Here is a 22,460-nt window from a genome sequence, read left to right as displayed (position 1 = left end):
GGGCATTATCTGTTATATCCCCAAAGTCACAGCAGGCTGGTGTTTCAGAGAGTAGGCAGCTGGGCTCAGCACAGGACCATGGCCCGGGAGATGTCTTGCACTTGGAGAAGAAGATAGTTGGGGTCTGTGCTTGGGATAAAGGGCAGTTGTGTTTCCATCCTGTGGGGAGATTAGATAGATGGTTAGGTGAAAATCTAGGCCAGGGAGAAGGAGGTATGTATGGATCTGATTATGTATACAGGTGGGTGAGTTGGGGCTGTAAGAGGCTGAAGATGATCAGGTCATTATTAGGGAAGTGAAAGAACTGAAAGGGGACTCTAAAAAATTAATTACGGTGGGGATCTAATTGCATCATCCACAAACAGCATGGGCAGGTGCAATTACTTGGTGTGAATGTAAAGGGTGAAAATTAAATTTCAGCTCTTCACCCAGACAATACATTTTACACAAGCCTAATTTTTCTAAGTGGAGATGGACAAGTGCCAGGAAAGAAAGGATATGAGCATTTCTAAAATAACCTTATCTTGATAATCTGCTAACTTTGCCACAAATGTTCCTCTTCCTGAGAGCACACAGGAACACCAGCCAGGACATACTGAATCAGACTAATGGTCCATCTAGACCAGTACTAATTTCCAACAGTTGCCAATACAAGACGATTCAAAAGAAATGAACAGAGCAGGGCACAAGGTTTAGGAAGAAGTTGCACCCCTGACTCTCTTGGCTAGTAACCATGGATGGACCTGTCCTCCAGGCACTTGTCCAAATTTTTTTAACCCAGTTATATTTTTGGCCTTCACAACATCCCTTGGCAATGAGTTCTACAGGTTGGCTGTGTGTTGTGAGAAGATGCCCTTGCTGCTTTTTGTTTTAAATCTGCTGTGCATTAATTAATTAATATATCTACTTATGTAAAACATTTGATACTATCTCACATGACTTTCCCATAAACAAATCAGAGATACGCATCCTAGATGAACCTGCTACTAGGTGGGTTCATGGCTGGCTGGAAACAAGTCCTCAGAGTAGTTATCAATGGTTCACAATGGCCTGCAAGAGCATATTGATTTGTTTCCTGTAGGGTTCTATCTTGGGTCTGGTCCTAGTCCGTATCTTCATAAATTATTTAGATTATGGCACAGAGTGTGCTCTTGTAAAGTTTGCAGACTATGCCAAGGTGAAGGAGATTATAGGTGCTTTGGAAGGCAGGATTAGAATTCACAATGATCTTTACAAACTGGAGACACAGTCTGCATTAAATAGAATGAAATTCAGTAAGACGAAGGAAGGAATAATCAGTTTAATAAAAACAAAATGGGAAATGACTGCCTGGAAGGCATATTACAGAAATGGATCTGGGAGTTATCATGGATCACAAACCAAATATGGATCAACAGTATAATAATGTTGCAAAAAAAGTGAATGTTGTTCTGGGATTTATTATTGGGAGGATTGTAAGCAAGATGCAAGAAGTAAATTCTACTCAGCACAGATAAGGCCTCAGCTGGACTACTGTATTTACTTCTAGGCACCACACTCCAGGAAAGGTGGACAAACTTGAGAAAGCACAGGGGAAGCAGCAAACATGACTAAAGGACTAGAATACATGACCTGCTAGGAAAGATTAAAAGATAGGTCTGTTTAGTTTGGAGCAGAAAAGACTGGGGAGGGTAGACATTTAACTATCTACATGTCTCGCAAACAAACTGTGTTCATCTATGTGGCTGATCATTCTATTCTTTACTATAATGTCAGCCAATTTGCCTGGTGCTGAAGTTAGGTTTACCAGTCTATAATAGCTTGGACTGCATCTGGAGCCCTTTTTTAAAAACAATTATGCCACGTTAGCAACCTTCCAATATCTGGTTCAGACACAGATTGAAGTGATACGTTACAAAGCACAAAGTTACAAAGTAGTTTGCAATTTCATATTTGAGTTCCTTCAGAACTCTTAGATGAATAGCATCTGGTGTTAGTGATTAGTACTGTTGGGTTTTTTTGTTTGTTTGTTTGGTTGGTTGGTTGTTTTTTTTTTTCCAATTTGTTCCACAACCTCCCCCATGGGCACTTTAATCTGGGACACTTCCTGATATTTCTCACCTAAATATAAGGTTCAAGTGTGGGAAGCATCTCATACCCTCTGCACAGGAGACAGATGTGAAGCATTGACTTGGCTTTTCTGCAATAGGCTTGTCATCTACCAGGGCTCCTTGAGCATCTCAGTTGTCCACGGGCTCCAATGGTTGTTTCCTTGTTCTCATGTACTACAAAATGTTTTGCTGTTTCATTTTTATGGCTTTCACTAAGTTCTTCAAATTCTTTTTTTAACCTATGTTATTATGCTTTTACACTTGATTTGCCAGGGTTTATGTGCCTTTCTGTTTCCCTCATTCGGATTTGACTACCAGTTTTAAGGGATGCATTTTCACCTCTGACATCCTCTTTTACTCTCTTGTTTAGCCTTGGTGGTATTTTTTTGTCTTCTTACTTTTTTGTGTGAGGAGAAAGATCATAAATTTAGTGTGAGCCTCTGTTACGATGTTTTAAAATAATATCCATGAAGGTAGCAGGGTTTTCACTAGTGTGACTATTCTTTTAGTTTTCAGTTCACTAGGTTCCTCATTTTGTGGTCAGGTGGTCACTAGTTTATTCCTACAGCGCTATTTTTTTTTTAATTCAGGCATGGAATTTCTATCCCTAGATATTATATGGTTCATTCAAGACTTTTACTCCATTTGACGATATGCTGTCCTTCATGTAAAGTGCCACTGCCCTACCAGTGCAACCCACTCTGTCATTCTGTATATTTTATACCAACGTATTACCATATCCCGTAGATTATCATAATTCCACAAAGTTTCTGTGATGCCTTTATATCAATATCCTTTTAACACCAGGCACTCAACTTCACCAATCTTACTAGTTTGACTTTTAGTACATGTATACAAGCATTTATAAAATATATCAATATTGAGTTTTGCTAAACTGTTTAGCAAAAAGTTTCAGGCCTGATCTTAGTTATAAACCAAATTGGGAATGAGGGAATTTCGAAGTGTGGTGCTTATTTCAAAGCACCCATGTCTATACAGCCAGTCTGTGTTTTGAAAGCAGCACTTTCGAAGCATGACTGGCTGCTATCATGCTAACGAGGCACTGAATGTGCATATCAGCACCTCATTATCCTGTTCTGAAGTGCCACATTAACATGCCCCTTCAGAAAGGGTGGGGCATGGGTAGACACAGCCCTCATGTCTTAACAGCACCTATTTCAAAGTAAAAAAGCAGTAAAGTAGCACTTTAAAGACTAACAAAATAATTTATTAGGTGAGCTTTCGTGGGACAGACCCACTTCTTCAGACCATAGCCATACCAGAACAGACTCAATATTTAAGGCATAGAGAACCAAAAATAGTAATCAAGGTTGACAAATCAGAAAAAAAAATCACCAAGGTGAGCAAATCAGAGAGTAGAGGGGCGGGGGGGGAGGGCAGTCAGGAATTGGATTAAGCCAAGTATGCAAAAGAGCCCCTATAATGACCCAGAAAATGTGCATCCAGTTCAAACCACAAGTTATGTATCAAATTTGAATATAAAAGAGAGTTCAGCAGCCTCTCTTTCCAAACTAGTGTGAAAATTCATCTTCAATAAGACGCAAACTCTTAAGTCATTAACTATTTCAAAATAGTTATTTCAAAACAGGCACTGTTCCTTCTGCAATGTGTTTTACAGATTTTGAAATAATGCACCTGCTGTTTCAAATTTATTTCAAAATACCATGTACATAGTTTAGACAACAGCAAAGTTGTTTCAAAATAATAGCTGTTATCTTAAAATAAGTTGTCTGTTTGGCCGTAGGTTTTGTGAGCTAGCTGAAAAAAACTCTGGCCTAGTGGTTTACATTCAAGAGGGCCCCAAGATGGGAACAATAGAAGTGTCCAAGGGGGGAGGGACAGTTGGTAGTATAACTGGGCAAAATTTTATGACCAAATAGTCTGTTTGGTGAAAATACAGTTTTAGGTCGACTAAAACTATTCTTGAATTTGAGTCACATTCAGCAAATGGTTTCAGCCAGAAAAAAATCCAGAAAGTCAAAATGTTTTATTGTATAAAAATAGATTTTTTTTTTTTTAAGATTAGCTACTGAACTGAAAAATCAATTTTTTCGTTTGGCTTTAATTGGCAGAGCTTTGTAGGGAAGGCTTCTTGCACTGGCCCAGAAAATGCCGGTCTCTGCCTTTCAGGAGCAGAAAAATTCAGGGGCATACACAATTTCTGTTCAAATTCTTTCATCCTTTATGTGTTGGTCTCAAAGATTTACCTAGTATCACTTTAAAGCTCCTTTAATACATTTAAAACATATTTGCTAACAAAACTAAACACAAGACTAGCATTTATGTATTTCTGGATGACATTTGCTTTGTACAAGTTTAGTCAATAGCCTTTTTCCCCCACAACTTTTTCCTCCCCTGCTTCCAGAGCCAAATTTTTTCCCCACACAAGGGCCTTTTTGCATCACTGGACCAGCACAAAGGGGCCATAAACAGACAAGATCTACCCAGGTGGGAATTCCCCTGGTATGAGAGCGTATCCACTCACAAACAGCTGGTGTGTTCAGCTGCAGTTCTAACCCCTTCCAGCTCCCAGTGTGCATGTCCGAGGCAGGAGAGAGGGATAAGAGAAAGCAGTAACAGCACCACAGTTTAGGTTGAGCACCTATGGGATGCTACTACACTAAGACAGGGCCCAGGTCAGCATCGAAATTAATCCTGCAACCACCTCCTGCAACCACCTCCTTAAACCCTCCCTAACCCTCATCAGCTGCAGCCCAAACTTACTGAGGACAGCTGACAATCTGTCCCTCAATACAGCTAAGTGGATATTACAGGTATTAAGTAGCAAGGTCCCATCTTCTACCATAACACATGCTGCTTTCCAAAAAGTTGCTACGCTGCCTCTCTGGAGCCACTTCACCATTGCTCTTTCATTAGGCAGTAGCAGGTTGAATCATTGTGCTGCTCTTTTATACACATTAGGTGCTACTCTTATCTTCTCATCTATTTGGTGCATTCTTTCCTTGCATCTACTTTGAAGCATGAGTACAATAAATGGTTTCATTTAGGGTTTAAAATTTAAATGCCTTTTAAATGCCAAGCTAACATAGCTCAGTGAGTGAGAGACATTTTCTTTTTTCCTTTTCTTTCCCTTCTGCCCCCATTTAGCTGGAGGGGCAGTGTAAGGAACTGCACAATGACAAACAGGAGACCAAAGTGGAGAATACCAAGCTGAAGCTAACAAACCAAGAGCTGCAGCAGGAACTGGAGCGAACATCACAGGAGTTAATGACTGCCCAGCAACAATTACAGATGCTCCAGGAAGAGGCTTCAAGACTACATGAAGAGAAAGAAGTGTAAGTAACCTCTACCTGTGCCAACAGTACACTTGCCTAAAATGAGAGTGAGCCTGATTTGCCACACGTACTCCACTTTCTTCAGGAAGTTTAAAACCCATCCAAAATGCATTTGATGCTGATGGAGTCTCATATCCATGCGAATGCTCTAGGTGAACATGTATATAAAAGATCATGCCCATGCCAGAAATGCAAACATGGTTGCATATGGGATAAACACAATTGTCTACAGCCATTATAGGCAGTTGTAGCCCTCATTTGTTTGGGTCACATTTCTCATATATTTTCCCTGTTTACATTTTTCTTCAAAGTGGTTAATGGCAACCCGACAACTCTGGTTTCACCTTTCTCTGTTGCGGGTCTTGCTTCCCTGGGGTCAAACTGACATGCTGTCAAGTTTTATTTCAGTGTGCTTTTGTATTGTTTTATATTCACTATGATGAATGGGTGCTTGTCTTTAGCTAACCATTCAATATGGCCTTGAATAGTCTCAAGCTGATCCCATGTACAAGATGCCAGACCAACTCAGCTGAACTTTGATCAGTATGCTTTGAATGCCAGATGTCCAACAGGGATTGAGAATTGTGAAAGCACTACTGAAACACAACGTCAAACTCACATAAGTGAAGAAGTTTTACACCTGTCTTGAACTTATTAGTTAGAATAACCAGATCATGCAGCCCTTGCTGTGACTGACCCTATTGATGTCATTGACGATGTAGCTAGAGTAAGGACCACAAAACTGTAGCTCAAGTGACGTTTGCGAAGGGTGGTAGGAAGCACTCTATAATTACTAGGTTGAAATACTCATGACAGATATATTTCTTTATTTCCCTGTGTTGTAGGGAGGTATACAGGGTGACAGAAAGTTTACAGCGAGAGAAGTCAGGACTCCTGAAACAACTGGATTTTTTAAGGTAACGCACAGCCATTTGCAGAATTTCTTGCATTATCATTATAAAATTATGTGCTTATTTTAAAGCTCTTAAAGTGTGACCCCTAATGTGGCAGAAATGCCCTTTTGGTATTAACCCAAGCATATGGACATTCCTCAGTGGCCTAGAGAGAGTGGAATATCCTTACATCAGAGCTGTTCCATTCATAGGACAAATCAGGGCAGCCTCCCCAAGCCCCATGCTTTACACAGCTGTTTCATGGACAGAAAGGACCTGGGGGCTTACAGGGGACTACGCAGGGAGACAGGAGGAGTTGCCTTATCTCCCTTCCCTTCACACTCACCATGCAGGCAGCCCGGACTCCTCCCTGTCGTGTTGCCCTTCTGGCCTGCTGTTCTTGATTTCTCTTTAATGGCAGGAAGCGGAGAGCCCCAGCTCATTTTGCCTTTTATCTCTGCATCATATGTAGCTCATTCAGAATGGAGAGTATTCATTTTTAAAAAAAAAATTCTGGATAATTTTCTGTCTGATATTTTATAGTAATGCAGCTACAACATTTGAAGCTTTTTCTGGGCACTGTTTAATGCTCTTTGTAATGTGAAATATTATCTAATGTAAATAGTATCACCTCATTTTTGCTATTTGGTTACTCAGTTTATATAAGCTAATTATAGGGGCATTTGACCAATAAATATTCTTTCATCCACCATGAAATGGATAAAAAATATTTCATATGGGCTCATGGTGGGCCCCCAGTTTTAGTATGAGACCCACTGTAGGTTTGCAGTGCCTTTGCCAGTGTACAGCACTTCATCCCCCTCTAGTGGTGTTTGGGTCACCGACAGAGGTGGGTGAGCCTGCCAGAGCTTTGGCTAGCAGTTCCTGGGTCTTCCTGTGAACCAAGGCAATAGCAGACCCATTCACCTCTTTATGTGACCCAGCAACCTTGAGAAAGTGACAGAGTACCACCCTGAGCAGGTGTGGCATAGCTCTGCAGGGAGCTTGCTTGTCACCTGGAGCGCCTCTCCTCAGTCATTTCCAGCAGTTAAATTGCATTAAGGGAAGGTAAACACAGTTATTTTCTTAAAGCTCCTCTTCTCTATCAGCGATCATTGTAGTTGTCATGGAGATGTTACATGTTGTGCCTGGTCTATGCAGCTGTCACTGGGAAGGTGTGCAACAAACAATCTCTCTGTTAAGATGTGATCCCAACTATGAAAACACTTGAAATCCTTTGAATCAGAGTAAATAAAATATCCTTCAAAGTTTGTTTTCCCAGGTTAGAAGGGTTTGCTTTGATGTTTGTAAATTGAGGGCCAGATGGTCAACATGAGTGCAGTTCCCACTGAAGAATTACACCAACTGGGGATCTGGTCCAGTGATAACACAGATGAGTTAAAGTCAAAGATGGAAAACAGCAGAATAATGGCAATAGCAGACTTTACCAGGCAAAGAGAACTGGTAGGTAAGATACAGTGGGAAGCAAGTCTAAGGAAAAAGAGTTCAGGAGGGTGTTGTTGTGGACTCTCCATCACTGGTGGTTTGGAAGAACAAGTTAGGCAGACAGGAATAGTTTTAGTTCTGCCTCAGTGCAGAGGACTGGACCAGTTGACCTTTCAAATCGCCACGATTCCATTGAGAAATACCAATGTACAGATATATGAAAAACATAGGACTGTAAAGAATCAGTGATGTAGGTTTGATTCAGAATAGTGAAGCAAGTCCAGATTCTCTATTTCTGCCATAGTTTGCTGGTTCTTTAACTTGTTTCCTTCCCTGCAGAGAAAGGAACAAACATCTCAGAGATGAACGAGACATGTTTTTACAGGTAAACAAATACCATTTTTTGACCATGTTATTGTCCCACAAAGATCAGAAAGGTGTCAACAATGGGGTTCAGAATGTTGTTGGGGAAGAGGGCCAGAGATTCCTGTGTTACTCCTCTTCCCTCCCACACTAGCCACTTTCCCAGTTAAAAGCAAAATTTCTAGCAACGAAAGGCATTTGAAGCCTTACTTAGGGTACTAAACCTCAAGCTATTTTATGGGAAGGGAGTGAATACTGAAGAACCTAGTTTATAAGAAGCTCAGGAGACCATCAAGGGGAAATGAAATGATCTTCAAATGTGACAATTAAAATTCAATTGTGTTTACCCAATCCATAGCAATCCCTTTAAACCTCTTTTTCTATATCAGTGCAGTATCTGAGTCCCGAACAAAGGTAATTGCATTATAAGATTCCTATTCTCCTGCCAATGGACACAATACAATCCTATTGAGTTTGTATCCTGCTGCAGGAGATTAGGTCCCCAAGACCTAAGAGATAACATAGCTTCCTTTCCTCTGCTAAGGATAGTTCAGGGTTGTGATGTCTGATCAGACAGATAGTCTGTTTCCTTTTTCTGTAAGACAGAGTGATACCGGAAGGATCAGCTGACAGAAATCAGCTCTGCAGTTGTATGGGAGCATTTTAAGAGTGGGGGTGCAGACACCTGCCTTACTCCTGTCTTGCCCCGCAGTTGGTGGTGGGTGGGGCCAGCAACAGAGATCTGGGGCCCAGGGCTGGCTGCAGAGCCCTATGGCAGGCAGGGCCAGAACCTGGGGCCCCAGACCTGGTGCCAGCAACAGACCCCTGCTTTACTCCATTCATTAACTGTGCAGTTCTGCAGCAGGGTTGGGACTGCCTTGCTCCATTTCTTTCCCCCACTTAGTGCAGGGGAAGGAGAGGACTGGACCACTGCTGCCGTCCCTTCGTCCTTGCTAGTTTCCCAGGATGCTTCTGTTTGGAGAAGAGGTGGGGCAGAGGCAGAGCAGGGGCAAGGAAGAGGCAGGGAGAGGGCAGTTAAGAGACAAGGCAGGGGTGGAGCAAGGGCAGGGTGGAGCAGGGGAGGGAAGAAGTGAGGCATTGGGCAGAGGGGTGCTGTCCTAGCCCTTCCCCAGCTTGTGGGTGGGCATCACATAGCCGGTGGCCCTGTTGCTTCCCTCACCAGTAGCTACCAGTGGGGCAGCAGCTGGGTCTCTGGGTGCTGGGTGGCAGCGGAGCCTCTCGTGGGTTAGGAGGCAGCTGGGACCCTGGCACTAGGCTAGGAACCCTGGGCTGCTGCTGTATGCCTCACTCTCCTAGTTCCTGTGCCTGTGTAGTTCTGTTGATCTCATTTATTTCAGTGATGCTCAGCGGATTCACACTGGCTTGTGATCTGGTCTGCTGGGTCCGTAAGGAAGATTAATTGTCATAGGAGCTAGCTTTATCATGTTCTTTTTATTTACCACTCTGGGTTTTGAAACATTTTCCTCTTTGCTAATCCATCAGTTACTTTTGTCGCTCCTAACACGGTATTATCTAAACACAAGCAACAGATAGAGTGTTTTATTAACCATAACGAATAACAAGAGTACAATAAATACTATGCTTTTGCAGAAATGTAAAACAAATGCTTCAAGAGCCAACTGGAAACAAAGATCAGGATCTATCATTGGCAAATACGTAGAGGGAAAGGCCTCACTTAAGAGGTAAGAACTTAATTCTTTTTGACTTATTTTTGATAGTTATAGGGAACGTGCACAAAAGGTGTAGAATACACATTTCACCATGATCTTGAAACCATTACAGCTGGGAATTATTAGCGTGATATTGATTTTGCAGGAATTTCTACAGTGCCAAGTAATGTCATCAGTGTGTCTGTAATATCAGCAGGTAGGCCACACACTGACAATGAGGGGCTTAATGAGGCAGATCAACTGCACACTGGCAGCAAAAGGGTTAAAGAAAGCCTGTGATCCAGTTGACCTCACCCTCCTGTATCGATGGTCAATGTCAGGTGTGAGTTAAAAGGGGAATTTCTAACCCAGGTGAGGGCTGAACCAGGAAGAATAGCAGAGCTCTGCTACTTCCCTCTACAAGGCAAGTTTGAATGGAGTCAGGAGCATAAGGCAGCTTGCTAGTTGGGTAAACCATTTGGTGGACGGATTGACTAGGGTCAAGAAGATGGACAAGAAGGGCTAGCCATACGAAGACAAGCCAGGAGCAGAAGGGTAGCATCCTGCCAGCAAATCTTCAGATGCACGTAACTTTTAGTTCACTGTTTTCCTTTTTGTTTTGCACCTTAACACACTGGAAGCAGTAGGACTCCTGCGTGCCTGGGCTGGGGCAGAGATTAAAACGCCAGCTATGAGACACCAGATATGAGAGGGTGACACAAGCACTGGAGACCTGTGGTGGGGAGCTGTGCCCCGACAGGCAGCCTAGACAACTCAGTTGGATGGTCCTTTTTGAAAAAAAAAAAGAAAAATTAGCAACCTAGGATCAGATTTTCAGCTATGGCTCATACACTGTCCATGCTGCTTGGGTGTGGAGAGAAAGGAGATTCTAAGTCATCTTTAAGGTTCTTCAGTTATGGGAACAGCAGAAGCCAGACCAGTATGTGGTGTTATTTGGATCAGCATTAGTGTGGCATGATACCATCAAGAACGTCTGTTGGAGAAGTGCACCTCCACACCACGCTGTACTGCAGGTAGTAGCTGAATAGCTGGGAGGCCTCAGAATGTGTCGTGAATAAGACAAGAGAACATGGACAATTGGAGTCTGAATTATGTGATCATAAATATGAAATAAATGGGAACAGGATTAGAGGCTCCATGTCATAATCACAAGCATCTCTTGGGCAGAGAACCTGGGAAGCGCAGTAGAATGTCACCTTGGTGACACGGACCATAGCAAGGATATGAAAAAAATACAGATTTTCAGCTAGTGTAGACGGGTGTAGATTTCAATAGAACTACACTGATTCATATCAGCTGAGGATCTGGGTCCATACTGCTCAATCCAGATTTAGGTCACAGAGGGAAAGGGTTTGTTCATTTTGAACAAGCAACTTGGGTATCTTAGAATGGCTACTCCAAGCATCTTTGGATGAGCTGAAACTAACTTTTATTCATTTCAGCCAAAAATATTAATATTAATATATTATCTTCAAAATGAGGTTATATATGTCTTACATTGATTTTATACACACACTTATGCAATGGATGTTTAACTTATTTTTCAGTAGTCAGTTGACTTTACACTCTAACTCTGCTGTACATAAAAGATAATAGATCATGTAATGGACTTGATTGTTTACCTCATTACACTAATTCACATCAGAAGTAAATCCACTGGATGGAATCATACTAATGTAAATGAGATAAGAATCAGGCTTAATATTGTTTTGTAACCTTCATATTTCTGATCTTTATCTAGCCAGTCTTCTGAAGAAGAAGATGTTTTTAACAACTTACCAAGAAGGAGGAATTCTGTAGGTTTCAATGGATATCTTTCTTCAGAGTCTGACCATGGTACTAGTGGAGGAACAGCTCAAAGAAAACCTTTGCAGAGAATAATATCCATTGAAGAAGATCCCTTACCACAGCTTCTTCAGATCCCGGTTGAGAAACAGTTAAGCAAGTGGACAGAAGAAAACGACGATGTCTCCCCAAAAGAGGAAATGGATGAGAAGCAAGTTGTACCATCTTTGGACCACACGCCATCATCTCTGAGAGAGCAACCAGTAGGGAAAGAAACACATTCAATGGTAAGGGGACAGCTTACCTTTGGTGGTGGTGGAGGATATAATGAAGTGGTGTAATGTAATCTTTTGGCTTCCCTTTTCAAGACCCAGGTTCCACCTGTGCAACTTGGGTGTACATTTTGACACCTCTGGTTGATTCATATATGCAAATGTGATTTTACTGGAGCTTCTGGCTACTTGATTGTACAATGCGTCTAAATGCAGATTTGTGCCTAAAATTCATTTTGAAGGTGCAAAACAAGGAAGCCAGGAATCAGATGAAAATAGACTCAAAAATTATAATGTGAGGATTTAAACAATTGTGTGAATTCAGATAATAAATTTTCTATAATTGCATGAGGACAACTGATACAATCTTTGTAAGATCAGAATCAGTTCAGCACCAAACCAAGCTGCTAACAGTGGTAAAGGAAGAACATCTCACTTGATATTTTCAATATAGATCCTTGAATTCAAATCAGATTATGATACCGGTTCAACCTCTGAACTCTGGGAACCTCTGGTCCATCAACATGTGTTGTCTGGCAGGACCACAGATGTTGCTAGACCAGAGAGCCCCAGTAGCCAGGTTGTCCCGTGGCTGAAAGCCCAGGCTGGCTATGGACAGCAGCATCTGGGTCAGAAAGCTGGTGGGTGCCAGAAAGCCAGAGGGGTGGGCCACAGGGACCAGAAAGCCAGCAGGGACTAGGTTGTGGTGTCCAGGAAGCCTCTGGGGAGCCATGCCTAGGCCAGGCCACCAGCACAGCCAGGAGCTGGGGCAAGGCCATTGGTGTGGCCAGGGAGCAGAAGCTGTAAGTGCAGCAGGAAGGCACAGCCCTGGCCAGGGCTGGGTCACTATGGCTGGGAAGCTGTGATAGGGGATCAGGAGCCATGACTGTGGCTGGGGAGTTACAGCCCTGGCTGGGAAGCAGCAGCCGGGGAGTGAGAGCTGCCAGAAATCTCGGGGGCTGAGATCAGGAGCCTTTTGGGGCCAGGAAGTCAGAGGCCGGGGAGCACCAGGGCTGGCAACTGGAAGTAGGCCAACAACCCAAGTGGAGCACCTGGAGCAGGACCTGCAGACAGTAGGGGAGTATTGACCTCCCCTGGTCCAGCAAACTCCATGGTTTGGGACTACTCAGGTGTCAAGGGTGCCAGACCAGGGAGGTACAATCTGTACTAGGAAATGGGACTAGAGGATGCACTACGGGATGGAGCTGGATACACAAAGAAGCTTTTTCTGAACATGTACATTAAAAATTTGTCCTGTTTTGGTCAACATTTGAAATTTTGATGAAATTTTGTATAAGTTTTTATAGCTAGTGGAAAAGTGGGATTTTCTGCAAAACTTTTGAAAAATTTATCCTGTTTTGGAGTCAAAAATGAACAATTTTTTCACTGAAAAATCAAAATTTAGAACATTTCTTGCAGCTCTACTTTCATATTAATGTTCATATCAGAAAATGGAATTGCATGCACAGTCCTGACTTTATAAAATCACATCCAGGAAAGGGTAACTCTGCTGTCAAAAACCTTACTCACACTCTGTAGCAGCTATCTATGCTTAATAGCTAATTTTTGTAGCACTATTAAGTGTGATCCATTGTTTAATTCCTGATGTGTATACTTAAAATATTATGGTATGGAAAAATAGATATGTTCAGTCTTAATTACGTAATCATCTCTTCTGAAAGAAGCAGGTACTGTTCACATCTTTAAAATGAGAAAATGATGCCATGGTTGCATACCTGTTATAATTAGCATACTGTATAGTAAACCAAGGGGTTGGCAATGAGTGGCTCACAAGCTGGATGTGGTTTGCCAGGGTTAGCCCCGGTGGCCTGCCACCACTTTATTTACCTGCGGGTCCATAGGTACGGCAGCTCACAGATACCATTGGCTGCAGATCGCCGTTCCTGGCCAATCAGAGCTGCGGGAAGTAAATGCACAACACTTCCTGCTTCCCACCCTGGTGAACTGCCTCTGGCTTTTCATCCAGTCCTATTATAAAGTCTACCCAAGATAGAGAAATGCCTTTCTTTTACAAAAAGGGAAATGTCTCAAAACTGCTTAGCTCATTAATGTGCTATAGCCACAAGACACTTTGTACTTTCTCATATAGAAGTAGCCTCAATAATTGGGCACTGCTTACTCTGAACTGCTGGATCTTTCCTCTACATACGGTCAAGATAGCTGCTGAACTCACTATTTAATTAAGAAGTAAGCTGTCCTAGCACTAGTTAGCTGTCAGAAAGTATATTATTATCATGCTGTTGCACAGGAAGGATTTAGATCAGCTTCTTAAGGACATTAAATCACAGTTGGAAAATCTATTAACTGGTTTCTGAAACAAATTGATTCCAAGACCTTAAAACATTGAGAGTGCTCAGTATTTGTCTGAAGTCCTTCGTGTTTTAGCACAGAGACGCAGTAGTTTTATTTGGCAAATAGAATGGTCCAGTGGCTCAGCCAGGTGGGTAGGACACGGGGGATTAGGGTTCTCTTCTCTGCTGTGCAACTGACCTGCTTAGGTGATCTAGGGCAAATCACACACCTTCTTTGTCATTCTGTTTCCCCTCCCACCCTTTGTCACTTCTGCCTATTTAGAATTTTGAGATCTGTGGGCCTGGCTCATGCTGTGTGGCTGTGCAAAGTCTACCCCTATGAGGCCCTTACCCTCAGCTGAGGGTCCTGGGATCTACTGCAATACAAATTCATAACAATAATAATGGATGCCAGTGCCAAAACCCTCCCCTCAGATGGGCACAACGGCATTCATTGACATCAGCAGGAGATATTGATGTGCACCCAAGGGAAGAACTTGGCTTCACTGGCACTTTCTATAAATTGCACAGCGTATTTTGTAGGAACCTGCTTTTCAGAGTCTGGGCCTCCACCAAGTGTGATATCACCAAAATTGGAGAGGGGGAAGTTCAGCTAGGTCATCCAGCCCAGCTCACTTTCTGTGAAGGACTGTCCTCTGGCAGCATGGACCGCGTTGTTCCCTTCGGTCCCAGCTGCGTACTGGATGTCATGCAGAGCTTCCTTTCCTGGCAGGCTCTTTGGGAAGTGTGCTTAAGGCAGGGAGTAGGCCCTCTGCTTTGTCTCGTAAGAAGCAGTACCGTTTGTTTCCCTGCATGGTCAAAGAAGCCCGCTGACCACTTTACAGGCTGGGGGCACAGGACACTCTCTGCTTTCTGCTCCCTTTGAGGTGATGACCACCCCGCGGGGCACTTGCATTGAGCAATCCCTGTACTGAGTGTGGCCAGTGCTGGCCGCTGAGGCACAAGGCATAAGAACATAAGAATGGCCATACTGGGTCAGACCAAAGGTCCATCCAGCCCAGCATCCCATCTGCCGACAGTGGCCAATGCCAGGTGCCCCAGAGAAGGAGAACAGAAGACAATGATCAAGTGATTTATCTCCTGCCATCCATCTCCTGCCCTTGTACTGACGGCTAGGGCACCATACTTTACCCCTGGCTAATAGCCATTTATGGACCTAACCTGCAAAAATTTATCGAGCTCTTTTTTAAACCCTAATAGAGTCCTGGCCTTCACAGCCTCCTCGGGCAAGGAGTTCCACAGGTTGACTGTGCGCTGTGTGAAGAAAAATTTCCTTTTATTAGTTTTGAACCCACTACCCATCAATTTCATTTGGTGTCCCCTAGTTCTTGTATTATGGGAAAAGGTAAATAATTTTTCTATATTCACTTTCTCCACACCATTCATGATTTTAATTACCTCTATCATATCACCCCTCAGTCGCCTCTTTTCCAGACTGAAAAGTCCCAGTCTCTGTAGCCTCTCCCCATATGGGACCCGTTCCAAACCCCAAATCATCTTAGTCGCCCTTTTCTGAACCTTTTCTAATGCCAATATATCTTTTTTGAGGTGAGGAGACCACATCTGCACACAGTACTCAAGATGTGGGCATACCATAGTTTTATATAGGGGAAGTATGATATCTTTTGTCTTATTATCTATCCCTTTCTTAATAATTCCTAACATCCTATTTGCTTTACTAACTGCCGCTGCACACTGCGTGGATGTCTTCAGAGAACTATCCACTATAACTCCAAGATCCCTTTCCTGATCTGTCGTAGCTAAATTTGACCCCATCATGTTGTACGTGTAATTTGGGTTATTTTTTCCAATGTGCATTACCTTACACTTACCCACATTAAATTTCATTTGCCATTTTGCTGCCCAATCACTCAGTTTGCTGAGATCTTTTTGTAGTTCTTCACAATCCCTTTTGGTTTTGACTGTCCTGAACAACTTGGTGTCATCTGCAAACTTTGCCACCTCAGTTCTTACCTCATTTTCTAGATCATTGATGAACAAGTTGAACAGGATCGGTCCCAGGACTGACCCCTGGGGAACACCACTAGTTACCCCCCTCCATTGTGAAAATTTACCATTTATTCCAACCCTTTGTTTTCTGTCTTTTAACCAATTCCCGATCCATGAAAGGATCTTTCCTCCTATCCCATGACCGCCTAATTTACATAAATGCCTTTGGTGTGGGACCGTGTCAAAGGCTTTCTGGAAATCTAGGTATATTATGTCCACTGGGTGCCCCTGGTCTGCATGTTTATTAACCCCTTCAAAGAATTCTAATAGATTAGTTAGACACGACTTCCCTCTGCAGAAACCATGCTGACTTTTGCCCAACAATTCGTGCTCTTCTACATGCCTTGCAATTTTATTCTTTACTATTGTTTCTACTAATTTGCCTGGTACTGATGTTAGACTTATCGGTCTATAATTGCCAGGGTCTCCTCTGGAGCCTTTTTTAAATATTGGCGTTATATTGGCCGTCTTCCAGTCATTGGTTACCGAAGCGGATTTAAAGGATAGGTTACAAACCACTGTTAATAACTCCGCAGTTTCACATTTGAGTTCTTTCAGAACCCTTGGGTGAATACCGTCTGGTCCTGGAGACTTGTTACTATTCAGTTTATCAGTTAACTCCAAAACCTCCTCTAATGTCACTTCAATCTGGGAGAGTTCCTCAGATTTGTCACCTAAAAAGGCTGGCTCAGATTTAGGAACCTCTGTAACATTCTCAGCCGTGAAGACTGAAGCAAAGAAATCATTTAATCGCTCCGCAATGGCACTGTCTTCCTTGATTGCTCCTTTTATATCTTTATCGTCCAAGGTCCCCACTGCTTTTTTAGCGGGCTTCCTGCTTCTAATGTATTTAAAAAACATTTTACTATCATTTTTTGAATTTTTGGCTAGCTGTTCATGTGTTCCTTTGTGCTCCCACTCAGAGACCAGCCACAATTTGGCCCTGAAGTGTATTTTAGTTTGTTTTGCCAGCTGAGCTTTACATTCCCCAGCCAGTGCAATTTACCTGGGAGAGACCTCTCCATTGCCTGAGAGGGCACAGTCAAAGATTTAAATTGCAGTGACCAGCGACTCTGCTGTCGAGATGTCCAGTCTGCCTCCCTTTCCTTTCTGGCTCTTTCCACCAGCACTGACACTATAACTGAGGCAATGTTGTTCCATCTGTGATCAGAGCCAATAGGAGTGGGGGCCAGGAGGGCCATTTGGTATTGGCCTCAAGCTCAAAGGGGGCCTCAAATTTAGATGTGTTAATTTTTTGGCATGTGATAAATTTTATAACTTGTGTTTATGCACATCCCTGTCAGTCCAAAACAAGATACACACCCTCATCTTAGAGCTGCAAATTTAAGCAAATAAGAGCTGTGATTTGCTAAAAGACATAATTTTTGTAAATATAGATTTTGTCATATTTAAGAGTTAAACATGTTCCTAAATATTAATAAAAGCATATTGGGTCTGATGGCACAAGATTAGACCATGGTGAATGTGTCCTCTATAAACAAACCACTGCTAGTGGTTTGTGCTGGATCAACTGTGTGTTGAAAGACAGAGAGCAGTTACAGTTTAGTGTCTTCATTATGGCCAGTGCTTTTGTCATGCATAAAAGCTAGAAGTGGTCCGGGCGTCTCTGGATCTCTGAGAGGGGCTGTCTGTGACAGCCCCCACAGCCTGTAGTACATGCAAACCCCTCTGGAGTCTGCTAAAGCTGCAGTCAAGGAATTAATGCTACTAGTGAAGCATAAATTGCAACGAGTCCCCTGGATGAATGTGCCAGGAAGAGTGGTCATCATTCTCCTTCTCCAGCCAGTCTCATTGTGTGTTATGCTATACAGTGCGTCTCCAGGGTAAATGCCATGTGGGATCTAGGGGTGACTATGTTATGGGGGCAGAATTATACCATGTAGTCATATAGGCCACCCAGATCCTGCTTTCAAGACGAGGCCCTTCCGATCTCCACAGTGCCTTAAGGAGGGGAGACGTTTTAATTGCCTAGAGTTTGCTCTCCTGAAATCTAATACTCTACTTGCCGTGATCCCATGCTTTTCTGCTCTGAGTTCAAACAGCTCAGGCTCACTGGTAGTAAGCATCCCTAATCCTGACATAGATTTTTCAGGCTGACTAATTTTTAATTGAGCTCTTGTTGGGAGCTAACAGAACTGCAATTTCGGGCCTTTCAGTCCAAGCTGGAGGATGTGTGTATGTTACTTCCAGCACCCAGATTACACACATGGCATGAGGATCGCTGTTGGAAATAGGTTAGAGGATCAGGATAGTTTTCAGAGGATTCGAGAAAGTCTGTGTGTGTGTGCGTGCATGTGTGTGTGTGTGCGTGTGTGTGCGCGCACACACATGCATGTGCTTATTTCTGACAGCCTAAAGTGCAAAGTAGTTTGAGTTTTTAATCTAAAAGGATCAGGGAGCAATGAGGTGAGAGCTGTCAGAACAGTTATAACAATGTTACTGTTCCTCCAGCAGACGAAGACCCAGAGCTAGACAGGTATTTGCTCTAAATGTTGGCCTGGTGCATGGATTTCTTACAGTTAAGGGACACGGGGGAGTTTTTATCCTTTAGTACAAACACAGCTATTTTTCCATGATAATTCAGTATTTTCTTCACGGCAGTACTGAATGTTAGGTAGGCTGGATTTCTACCCGGCACTGAAAGGAATCAGGATCAACCCTCAGCACCCTCCTGCATGTGTTGGATTGCTCACTTTGCACGAGAAGGGGAATTGCCCTGTCTCTTTTTATACAGAATTGGTTGCGCGCTCCCCACCTTGCTTTCCCTCTGCAGCCTCTCCATCCTAGAGCACTTAGATGGCTCTGCCGCCCCACCACCGCAAACTCAGTGGTGCTACTCTATTTTCCCCTGAACCACTGCAACTGAAAATAGAATGGAAGAGATTGAGGAATAATGACTTCCTTAAAATAGAAGAGAAATATTCCTCTCCAGGATCCCCACTCACTTAAAGCTACAGAACATGGAAAATGTGCCTGCAAAATAAATGATTCTTTCCTCATACCTGAGAAGCTCAGAGGTGATCACTCCGCCATACTAAAAATTAAGAGCTGGATTAATTGGTCCTGGTTCTTCTCTCAATTATGCTAATTTGACAGTGTCGTATACTAGCAGTAACTCTATGGAAGCTCAGAGGTCTACACAAGTCACAACTGAGAGAACAAGCAAGAGACCGAAAGTATGAGACAGCTGATACCATGGCCTGTGTTCTCCAGGTAAAGACACACAGTCCATGATGTGTATAAAGTTGCATGTGAGGTAGTGCTTTGAACAGAGTTGTGCAGAGTTTATTGATTTGGATTTGCGGGGATAAATGCAAACCTTTTTGTTTCAGCTCACACAGGGCTTTCACCCTAAAATTTGGCAGGGAATCAGATAGCACTGCTAAGACCCCTGCAATTATAAAACCAGTGTGTTAGCTGTAGTTTTTCTGGTTTGGACTACAAAGATAATTGTATTGACTCAAAGTTGAGCTCAAAGATGTTAGAAATTCTTGGGGAAAAATGTAACTTTGATAAAATTTCAGTACCTCAGCTCTTTTATTTGACAAAAAGGCTCACAGTTCACAGCTAAAAATACTACTGAGTTTTCCACTAGAACCAAAGGATGCCAGACTGGACATTCCTAATATCATTAAGGTAAAAAATCCCTAACCAAACAAAACTCTAAAAAAAAAAAAATAACCAAACAGCAAACTCTTAAGGCCATTTCATAAGTAACCAAAAAGAAGAAAAGACATGGATTTAACCTTTTCCCCTTTGCAGCTCATCTTTAAGTCTTTACAGATCTGGAAAGGCAACAAAATTCAGAGTTAGAGTTTAAATTGTCAGCTAACTTTTGTGCTTTCTTGAAGGAAGAGAGAATACACTCTATCCCTGATCGCCTATTCAAGATTGTTTTTGTTGGCAATTCAAGTGTGGGAAAGACTTCATTTTTAAAGCGATTCTGTGAAGATCATTTTTCCCCAGGTACATCAGCTACAGTCGGTAAGTTGAAGAACCATTATCATCATTATTACAGTAGTACCTGGAGGTTTCTGCCAAGACTGTGTCCCTGTTATGCGTTTGTACAGCCCCTGGTGCTATAAGAAAAAATCTCTCTCTCAGAAAGGGAGGACAAAGGGACAGAGAAGTACTGTGAGCTACTTGTGGTTACAGAGCAGATTGATGGCAGAAATGAAATTAGAACTCTTGATGGAATCTTTGGCTCATTGAAATCATTGGCAAAGCTCCCATTGGATTTCATTGGAGCCAGGATTTTTCTTCAGGTTTCCTTGCTTTTCATCCAGTACCTCTGGGCACTAGATAACACTGCATCCTTAAAGATTAATAAGATTTGCCTAATGTCAAATACCCTTGTGACTATCACTGAAATCATAATTGCCTAATTTTCCAGGGAATAAGAAAGCTTTGTACAGCACAAAGGAAAAATGCTAACAATAAATTTACAAAGTCAATTGCTTAATTAGAGCCAACATGGCTTGCGCTTGCAATCATTGCACTTGCTGGCCAGACCTTCAGACTTGATGCATAATTTCAATGTAGATTTTAAGGCTGCAGTGGAAATGGCTAGTTTTTAAATATAAGCTCTAGAGTGCAACAGCAATTCATAGGGATGACTCACACCAGGATGTGGGTTGTTATTTGGCTGGTCTGCAAATATAGGTAAACCAAAAGTAAATTGTAAAGATAAGCGTTGGTGACAAGAGTGGTAGATCAGACTGCATGGAACAGCTGGTCAGTCATGCAAAACTTTGACAAACCCAGATGCAACTCAAGCTCACTTCCATGAAACTGGATTCTGGTAGTGGAAACATCCTCCACAATCCGTCTGCATTTTCTGGTTAATCAGTGAAGGCCCTAGGACCAGATGCTATTTCTGTTGAAGTCAATGACAACACTCTGACTTACATCAGTATTGCAGGAGTAGATCTTAGAGGAATGTTGCTGAAGAGTGTTTCAGAAGAGGGCAGTGTAGCTTACTGGCTAAAGCAAGCACTTAGTCTCTATATATTTAGGGGGTTGCGCGTCTTTGTCTGTCCATGATTCCATCCATTCATCTGTGAGTCTGTATGTTCAAGAACTTCTCCTAAACAGTAAGTGCTACGACGACCAAATTGGTATGCAGTTTCCTCTTATCCTAACTTAAAGCAAGGTCGGGGTTTGGTTGTGTCAGAAAAGTGGGATCTGCCTGGAATGGGATTGGTTTCCATAATACAGTAAGGGATGGGTCTGAGAGCAGGAACAGTTATGCTCTGCAATGACCACCTGGGGGCAGCAAGCACAGAGGATGGCTAAACTACAGAGTGTCCATGGGAGGGCAGCTGCACAAGGAAGAGAAGGGCCAGAGCTCTCCATAGAATCATAGAACACTAGAAGGGGAAGGGACCTTGGGAGATCATTGAGTCCAGTCTCCTGCTCTCACAGCAGGACCAAGCACTGTCTAGACCACTCCCGATAGATGTCTATATACCTGCTCTTAAATATCTCCAGTGATAGAGATTCCACAACCTCCCTAGGCAATTTATTCCAGTGCTTAACCACCCTGACAGTTAGGAAGCTTTTCATAATGTCCAACCTAAACCTCCCTTGCTGCAGCTTAACCCCATTGTTCCTTGTCCTATCTTCAGAGGCCAAGGAGAACAATTTTTCTCTCTCCTCCTTGTAACCCTCTTTTAGGTACTTGAAAACCTCTATCATGTCCCCTCTAAGTCTTCAGTTTTCTAAACTAAACAAGCCCAGTTCTTTTAGTCTTCCGTAATAACGCACGTTCTCCAGCTCTTTAATCATTCTTGTTGCTCTTCTCTGAACCTTCTCCAATTTCTCCACATCTTTCTTGAAATGTGGTGCACAAAACTGGACACAGTACTCCAACTGAGGCCTAATGAGTGCTGAGTAGAGCAGAAAAATGGCTCCCTGTGTCTTGCTATCAACACTTCTGTTAATGCATCCTAGAATCGTGTTACCTTTTTTTGCAACAGCATCACACTATTGACTCATATTTAGCTTGTGGTCCACTGTGACTCCTGAATCTCTTTCTGCAGTGCTCCTTCCTAGACAGTCGCTTCTCTTTCTGTATATATGAAGCTGATTGTTCCTTCCTAAATGGAGTACTTTGCATTTGTCTTTATTACACTTCATCCTGTTTACCTCAGACCATTTCTCCAGTTTGTCCAGAGCTTTTTGAATTATGACCTTATCCTCCAAAGCAGTTGCAGCCCCTCCCAGCTTGGTATCCTCTG

General features: G+C 42.6%; 1 protein-coding gene across 1 annotated transcript in view; it reads left to right on the top strand.

The window, feature by feature from the left end:
• The window catches only part of CRACR2A (calcium release activated channel regulator 2A), an 83,972-nt gene that overhangs the window by 45,851 nt on the left and 15,661 nt on the right, over positions 1-22,460 (top strand). Inside the window, exons 8-13 of the mRNA XM_074997327.1 lie at positions 5,220-5,407; positions 6,253-6,324; positions 8,086-8,131; positions 9,721-9,812; positions 11,542-11,872; positions 20,073-20,205. Of these exons, the coding sequence (XP_074853428.1) occupies positions 5,220-5,407; positions 6,253-6,324; positions 8,086-8,131; positions 9,721-9,812; positions 11,542-11,872; positions 20,073-20,205 (862 nt within the window). The remainder of the gene's footprint in view (positions 1-5,219; positions 5,408-6,252; positions 6,325-8,085; positions 8,132-9,720; positions 9,813-11,541; positions 11,873-20,072; positions 20,206-22,460) is intronic.

Source organism: Carettochelys insculpta, chromosome 1 (assembly GCF_033958435.1).
Source record: "Carettochelys insculpta isolate YL-2023 chromosome 1, ASM3395843v1, whole genome shotgun sequence".
NCBI lineage: Eukaryota > Metazoa > Chordata > Testudines > Carettochelyidae > Carettochelys > Carettochelys insculpta.
Note: the sequence above shows the minus strand (reverse complement) of the source record. Positions and strands in the feature narration are given on the sequence as shown.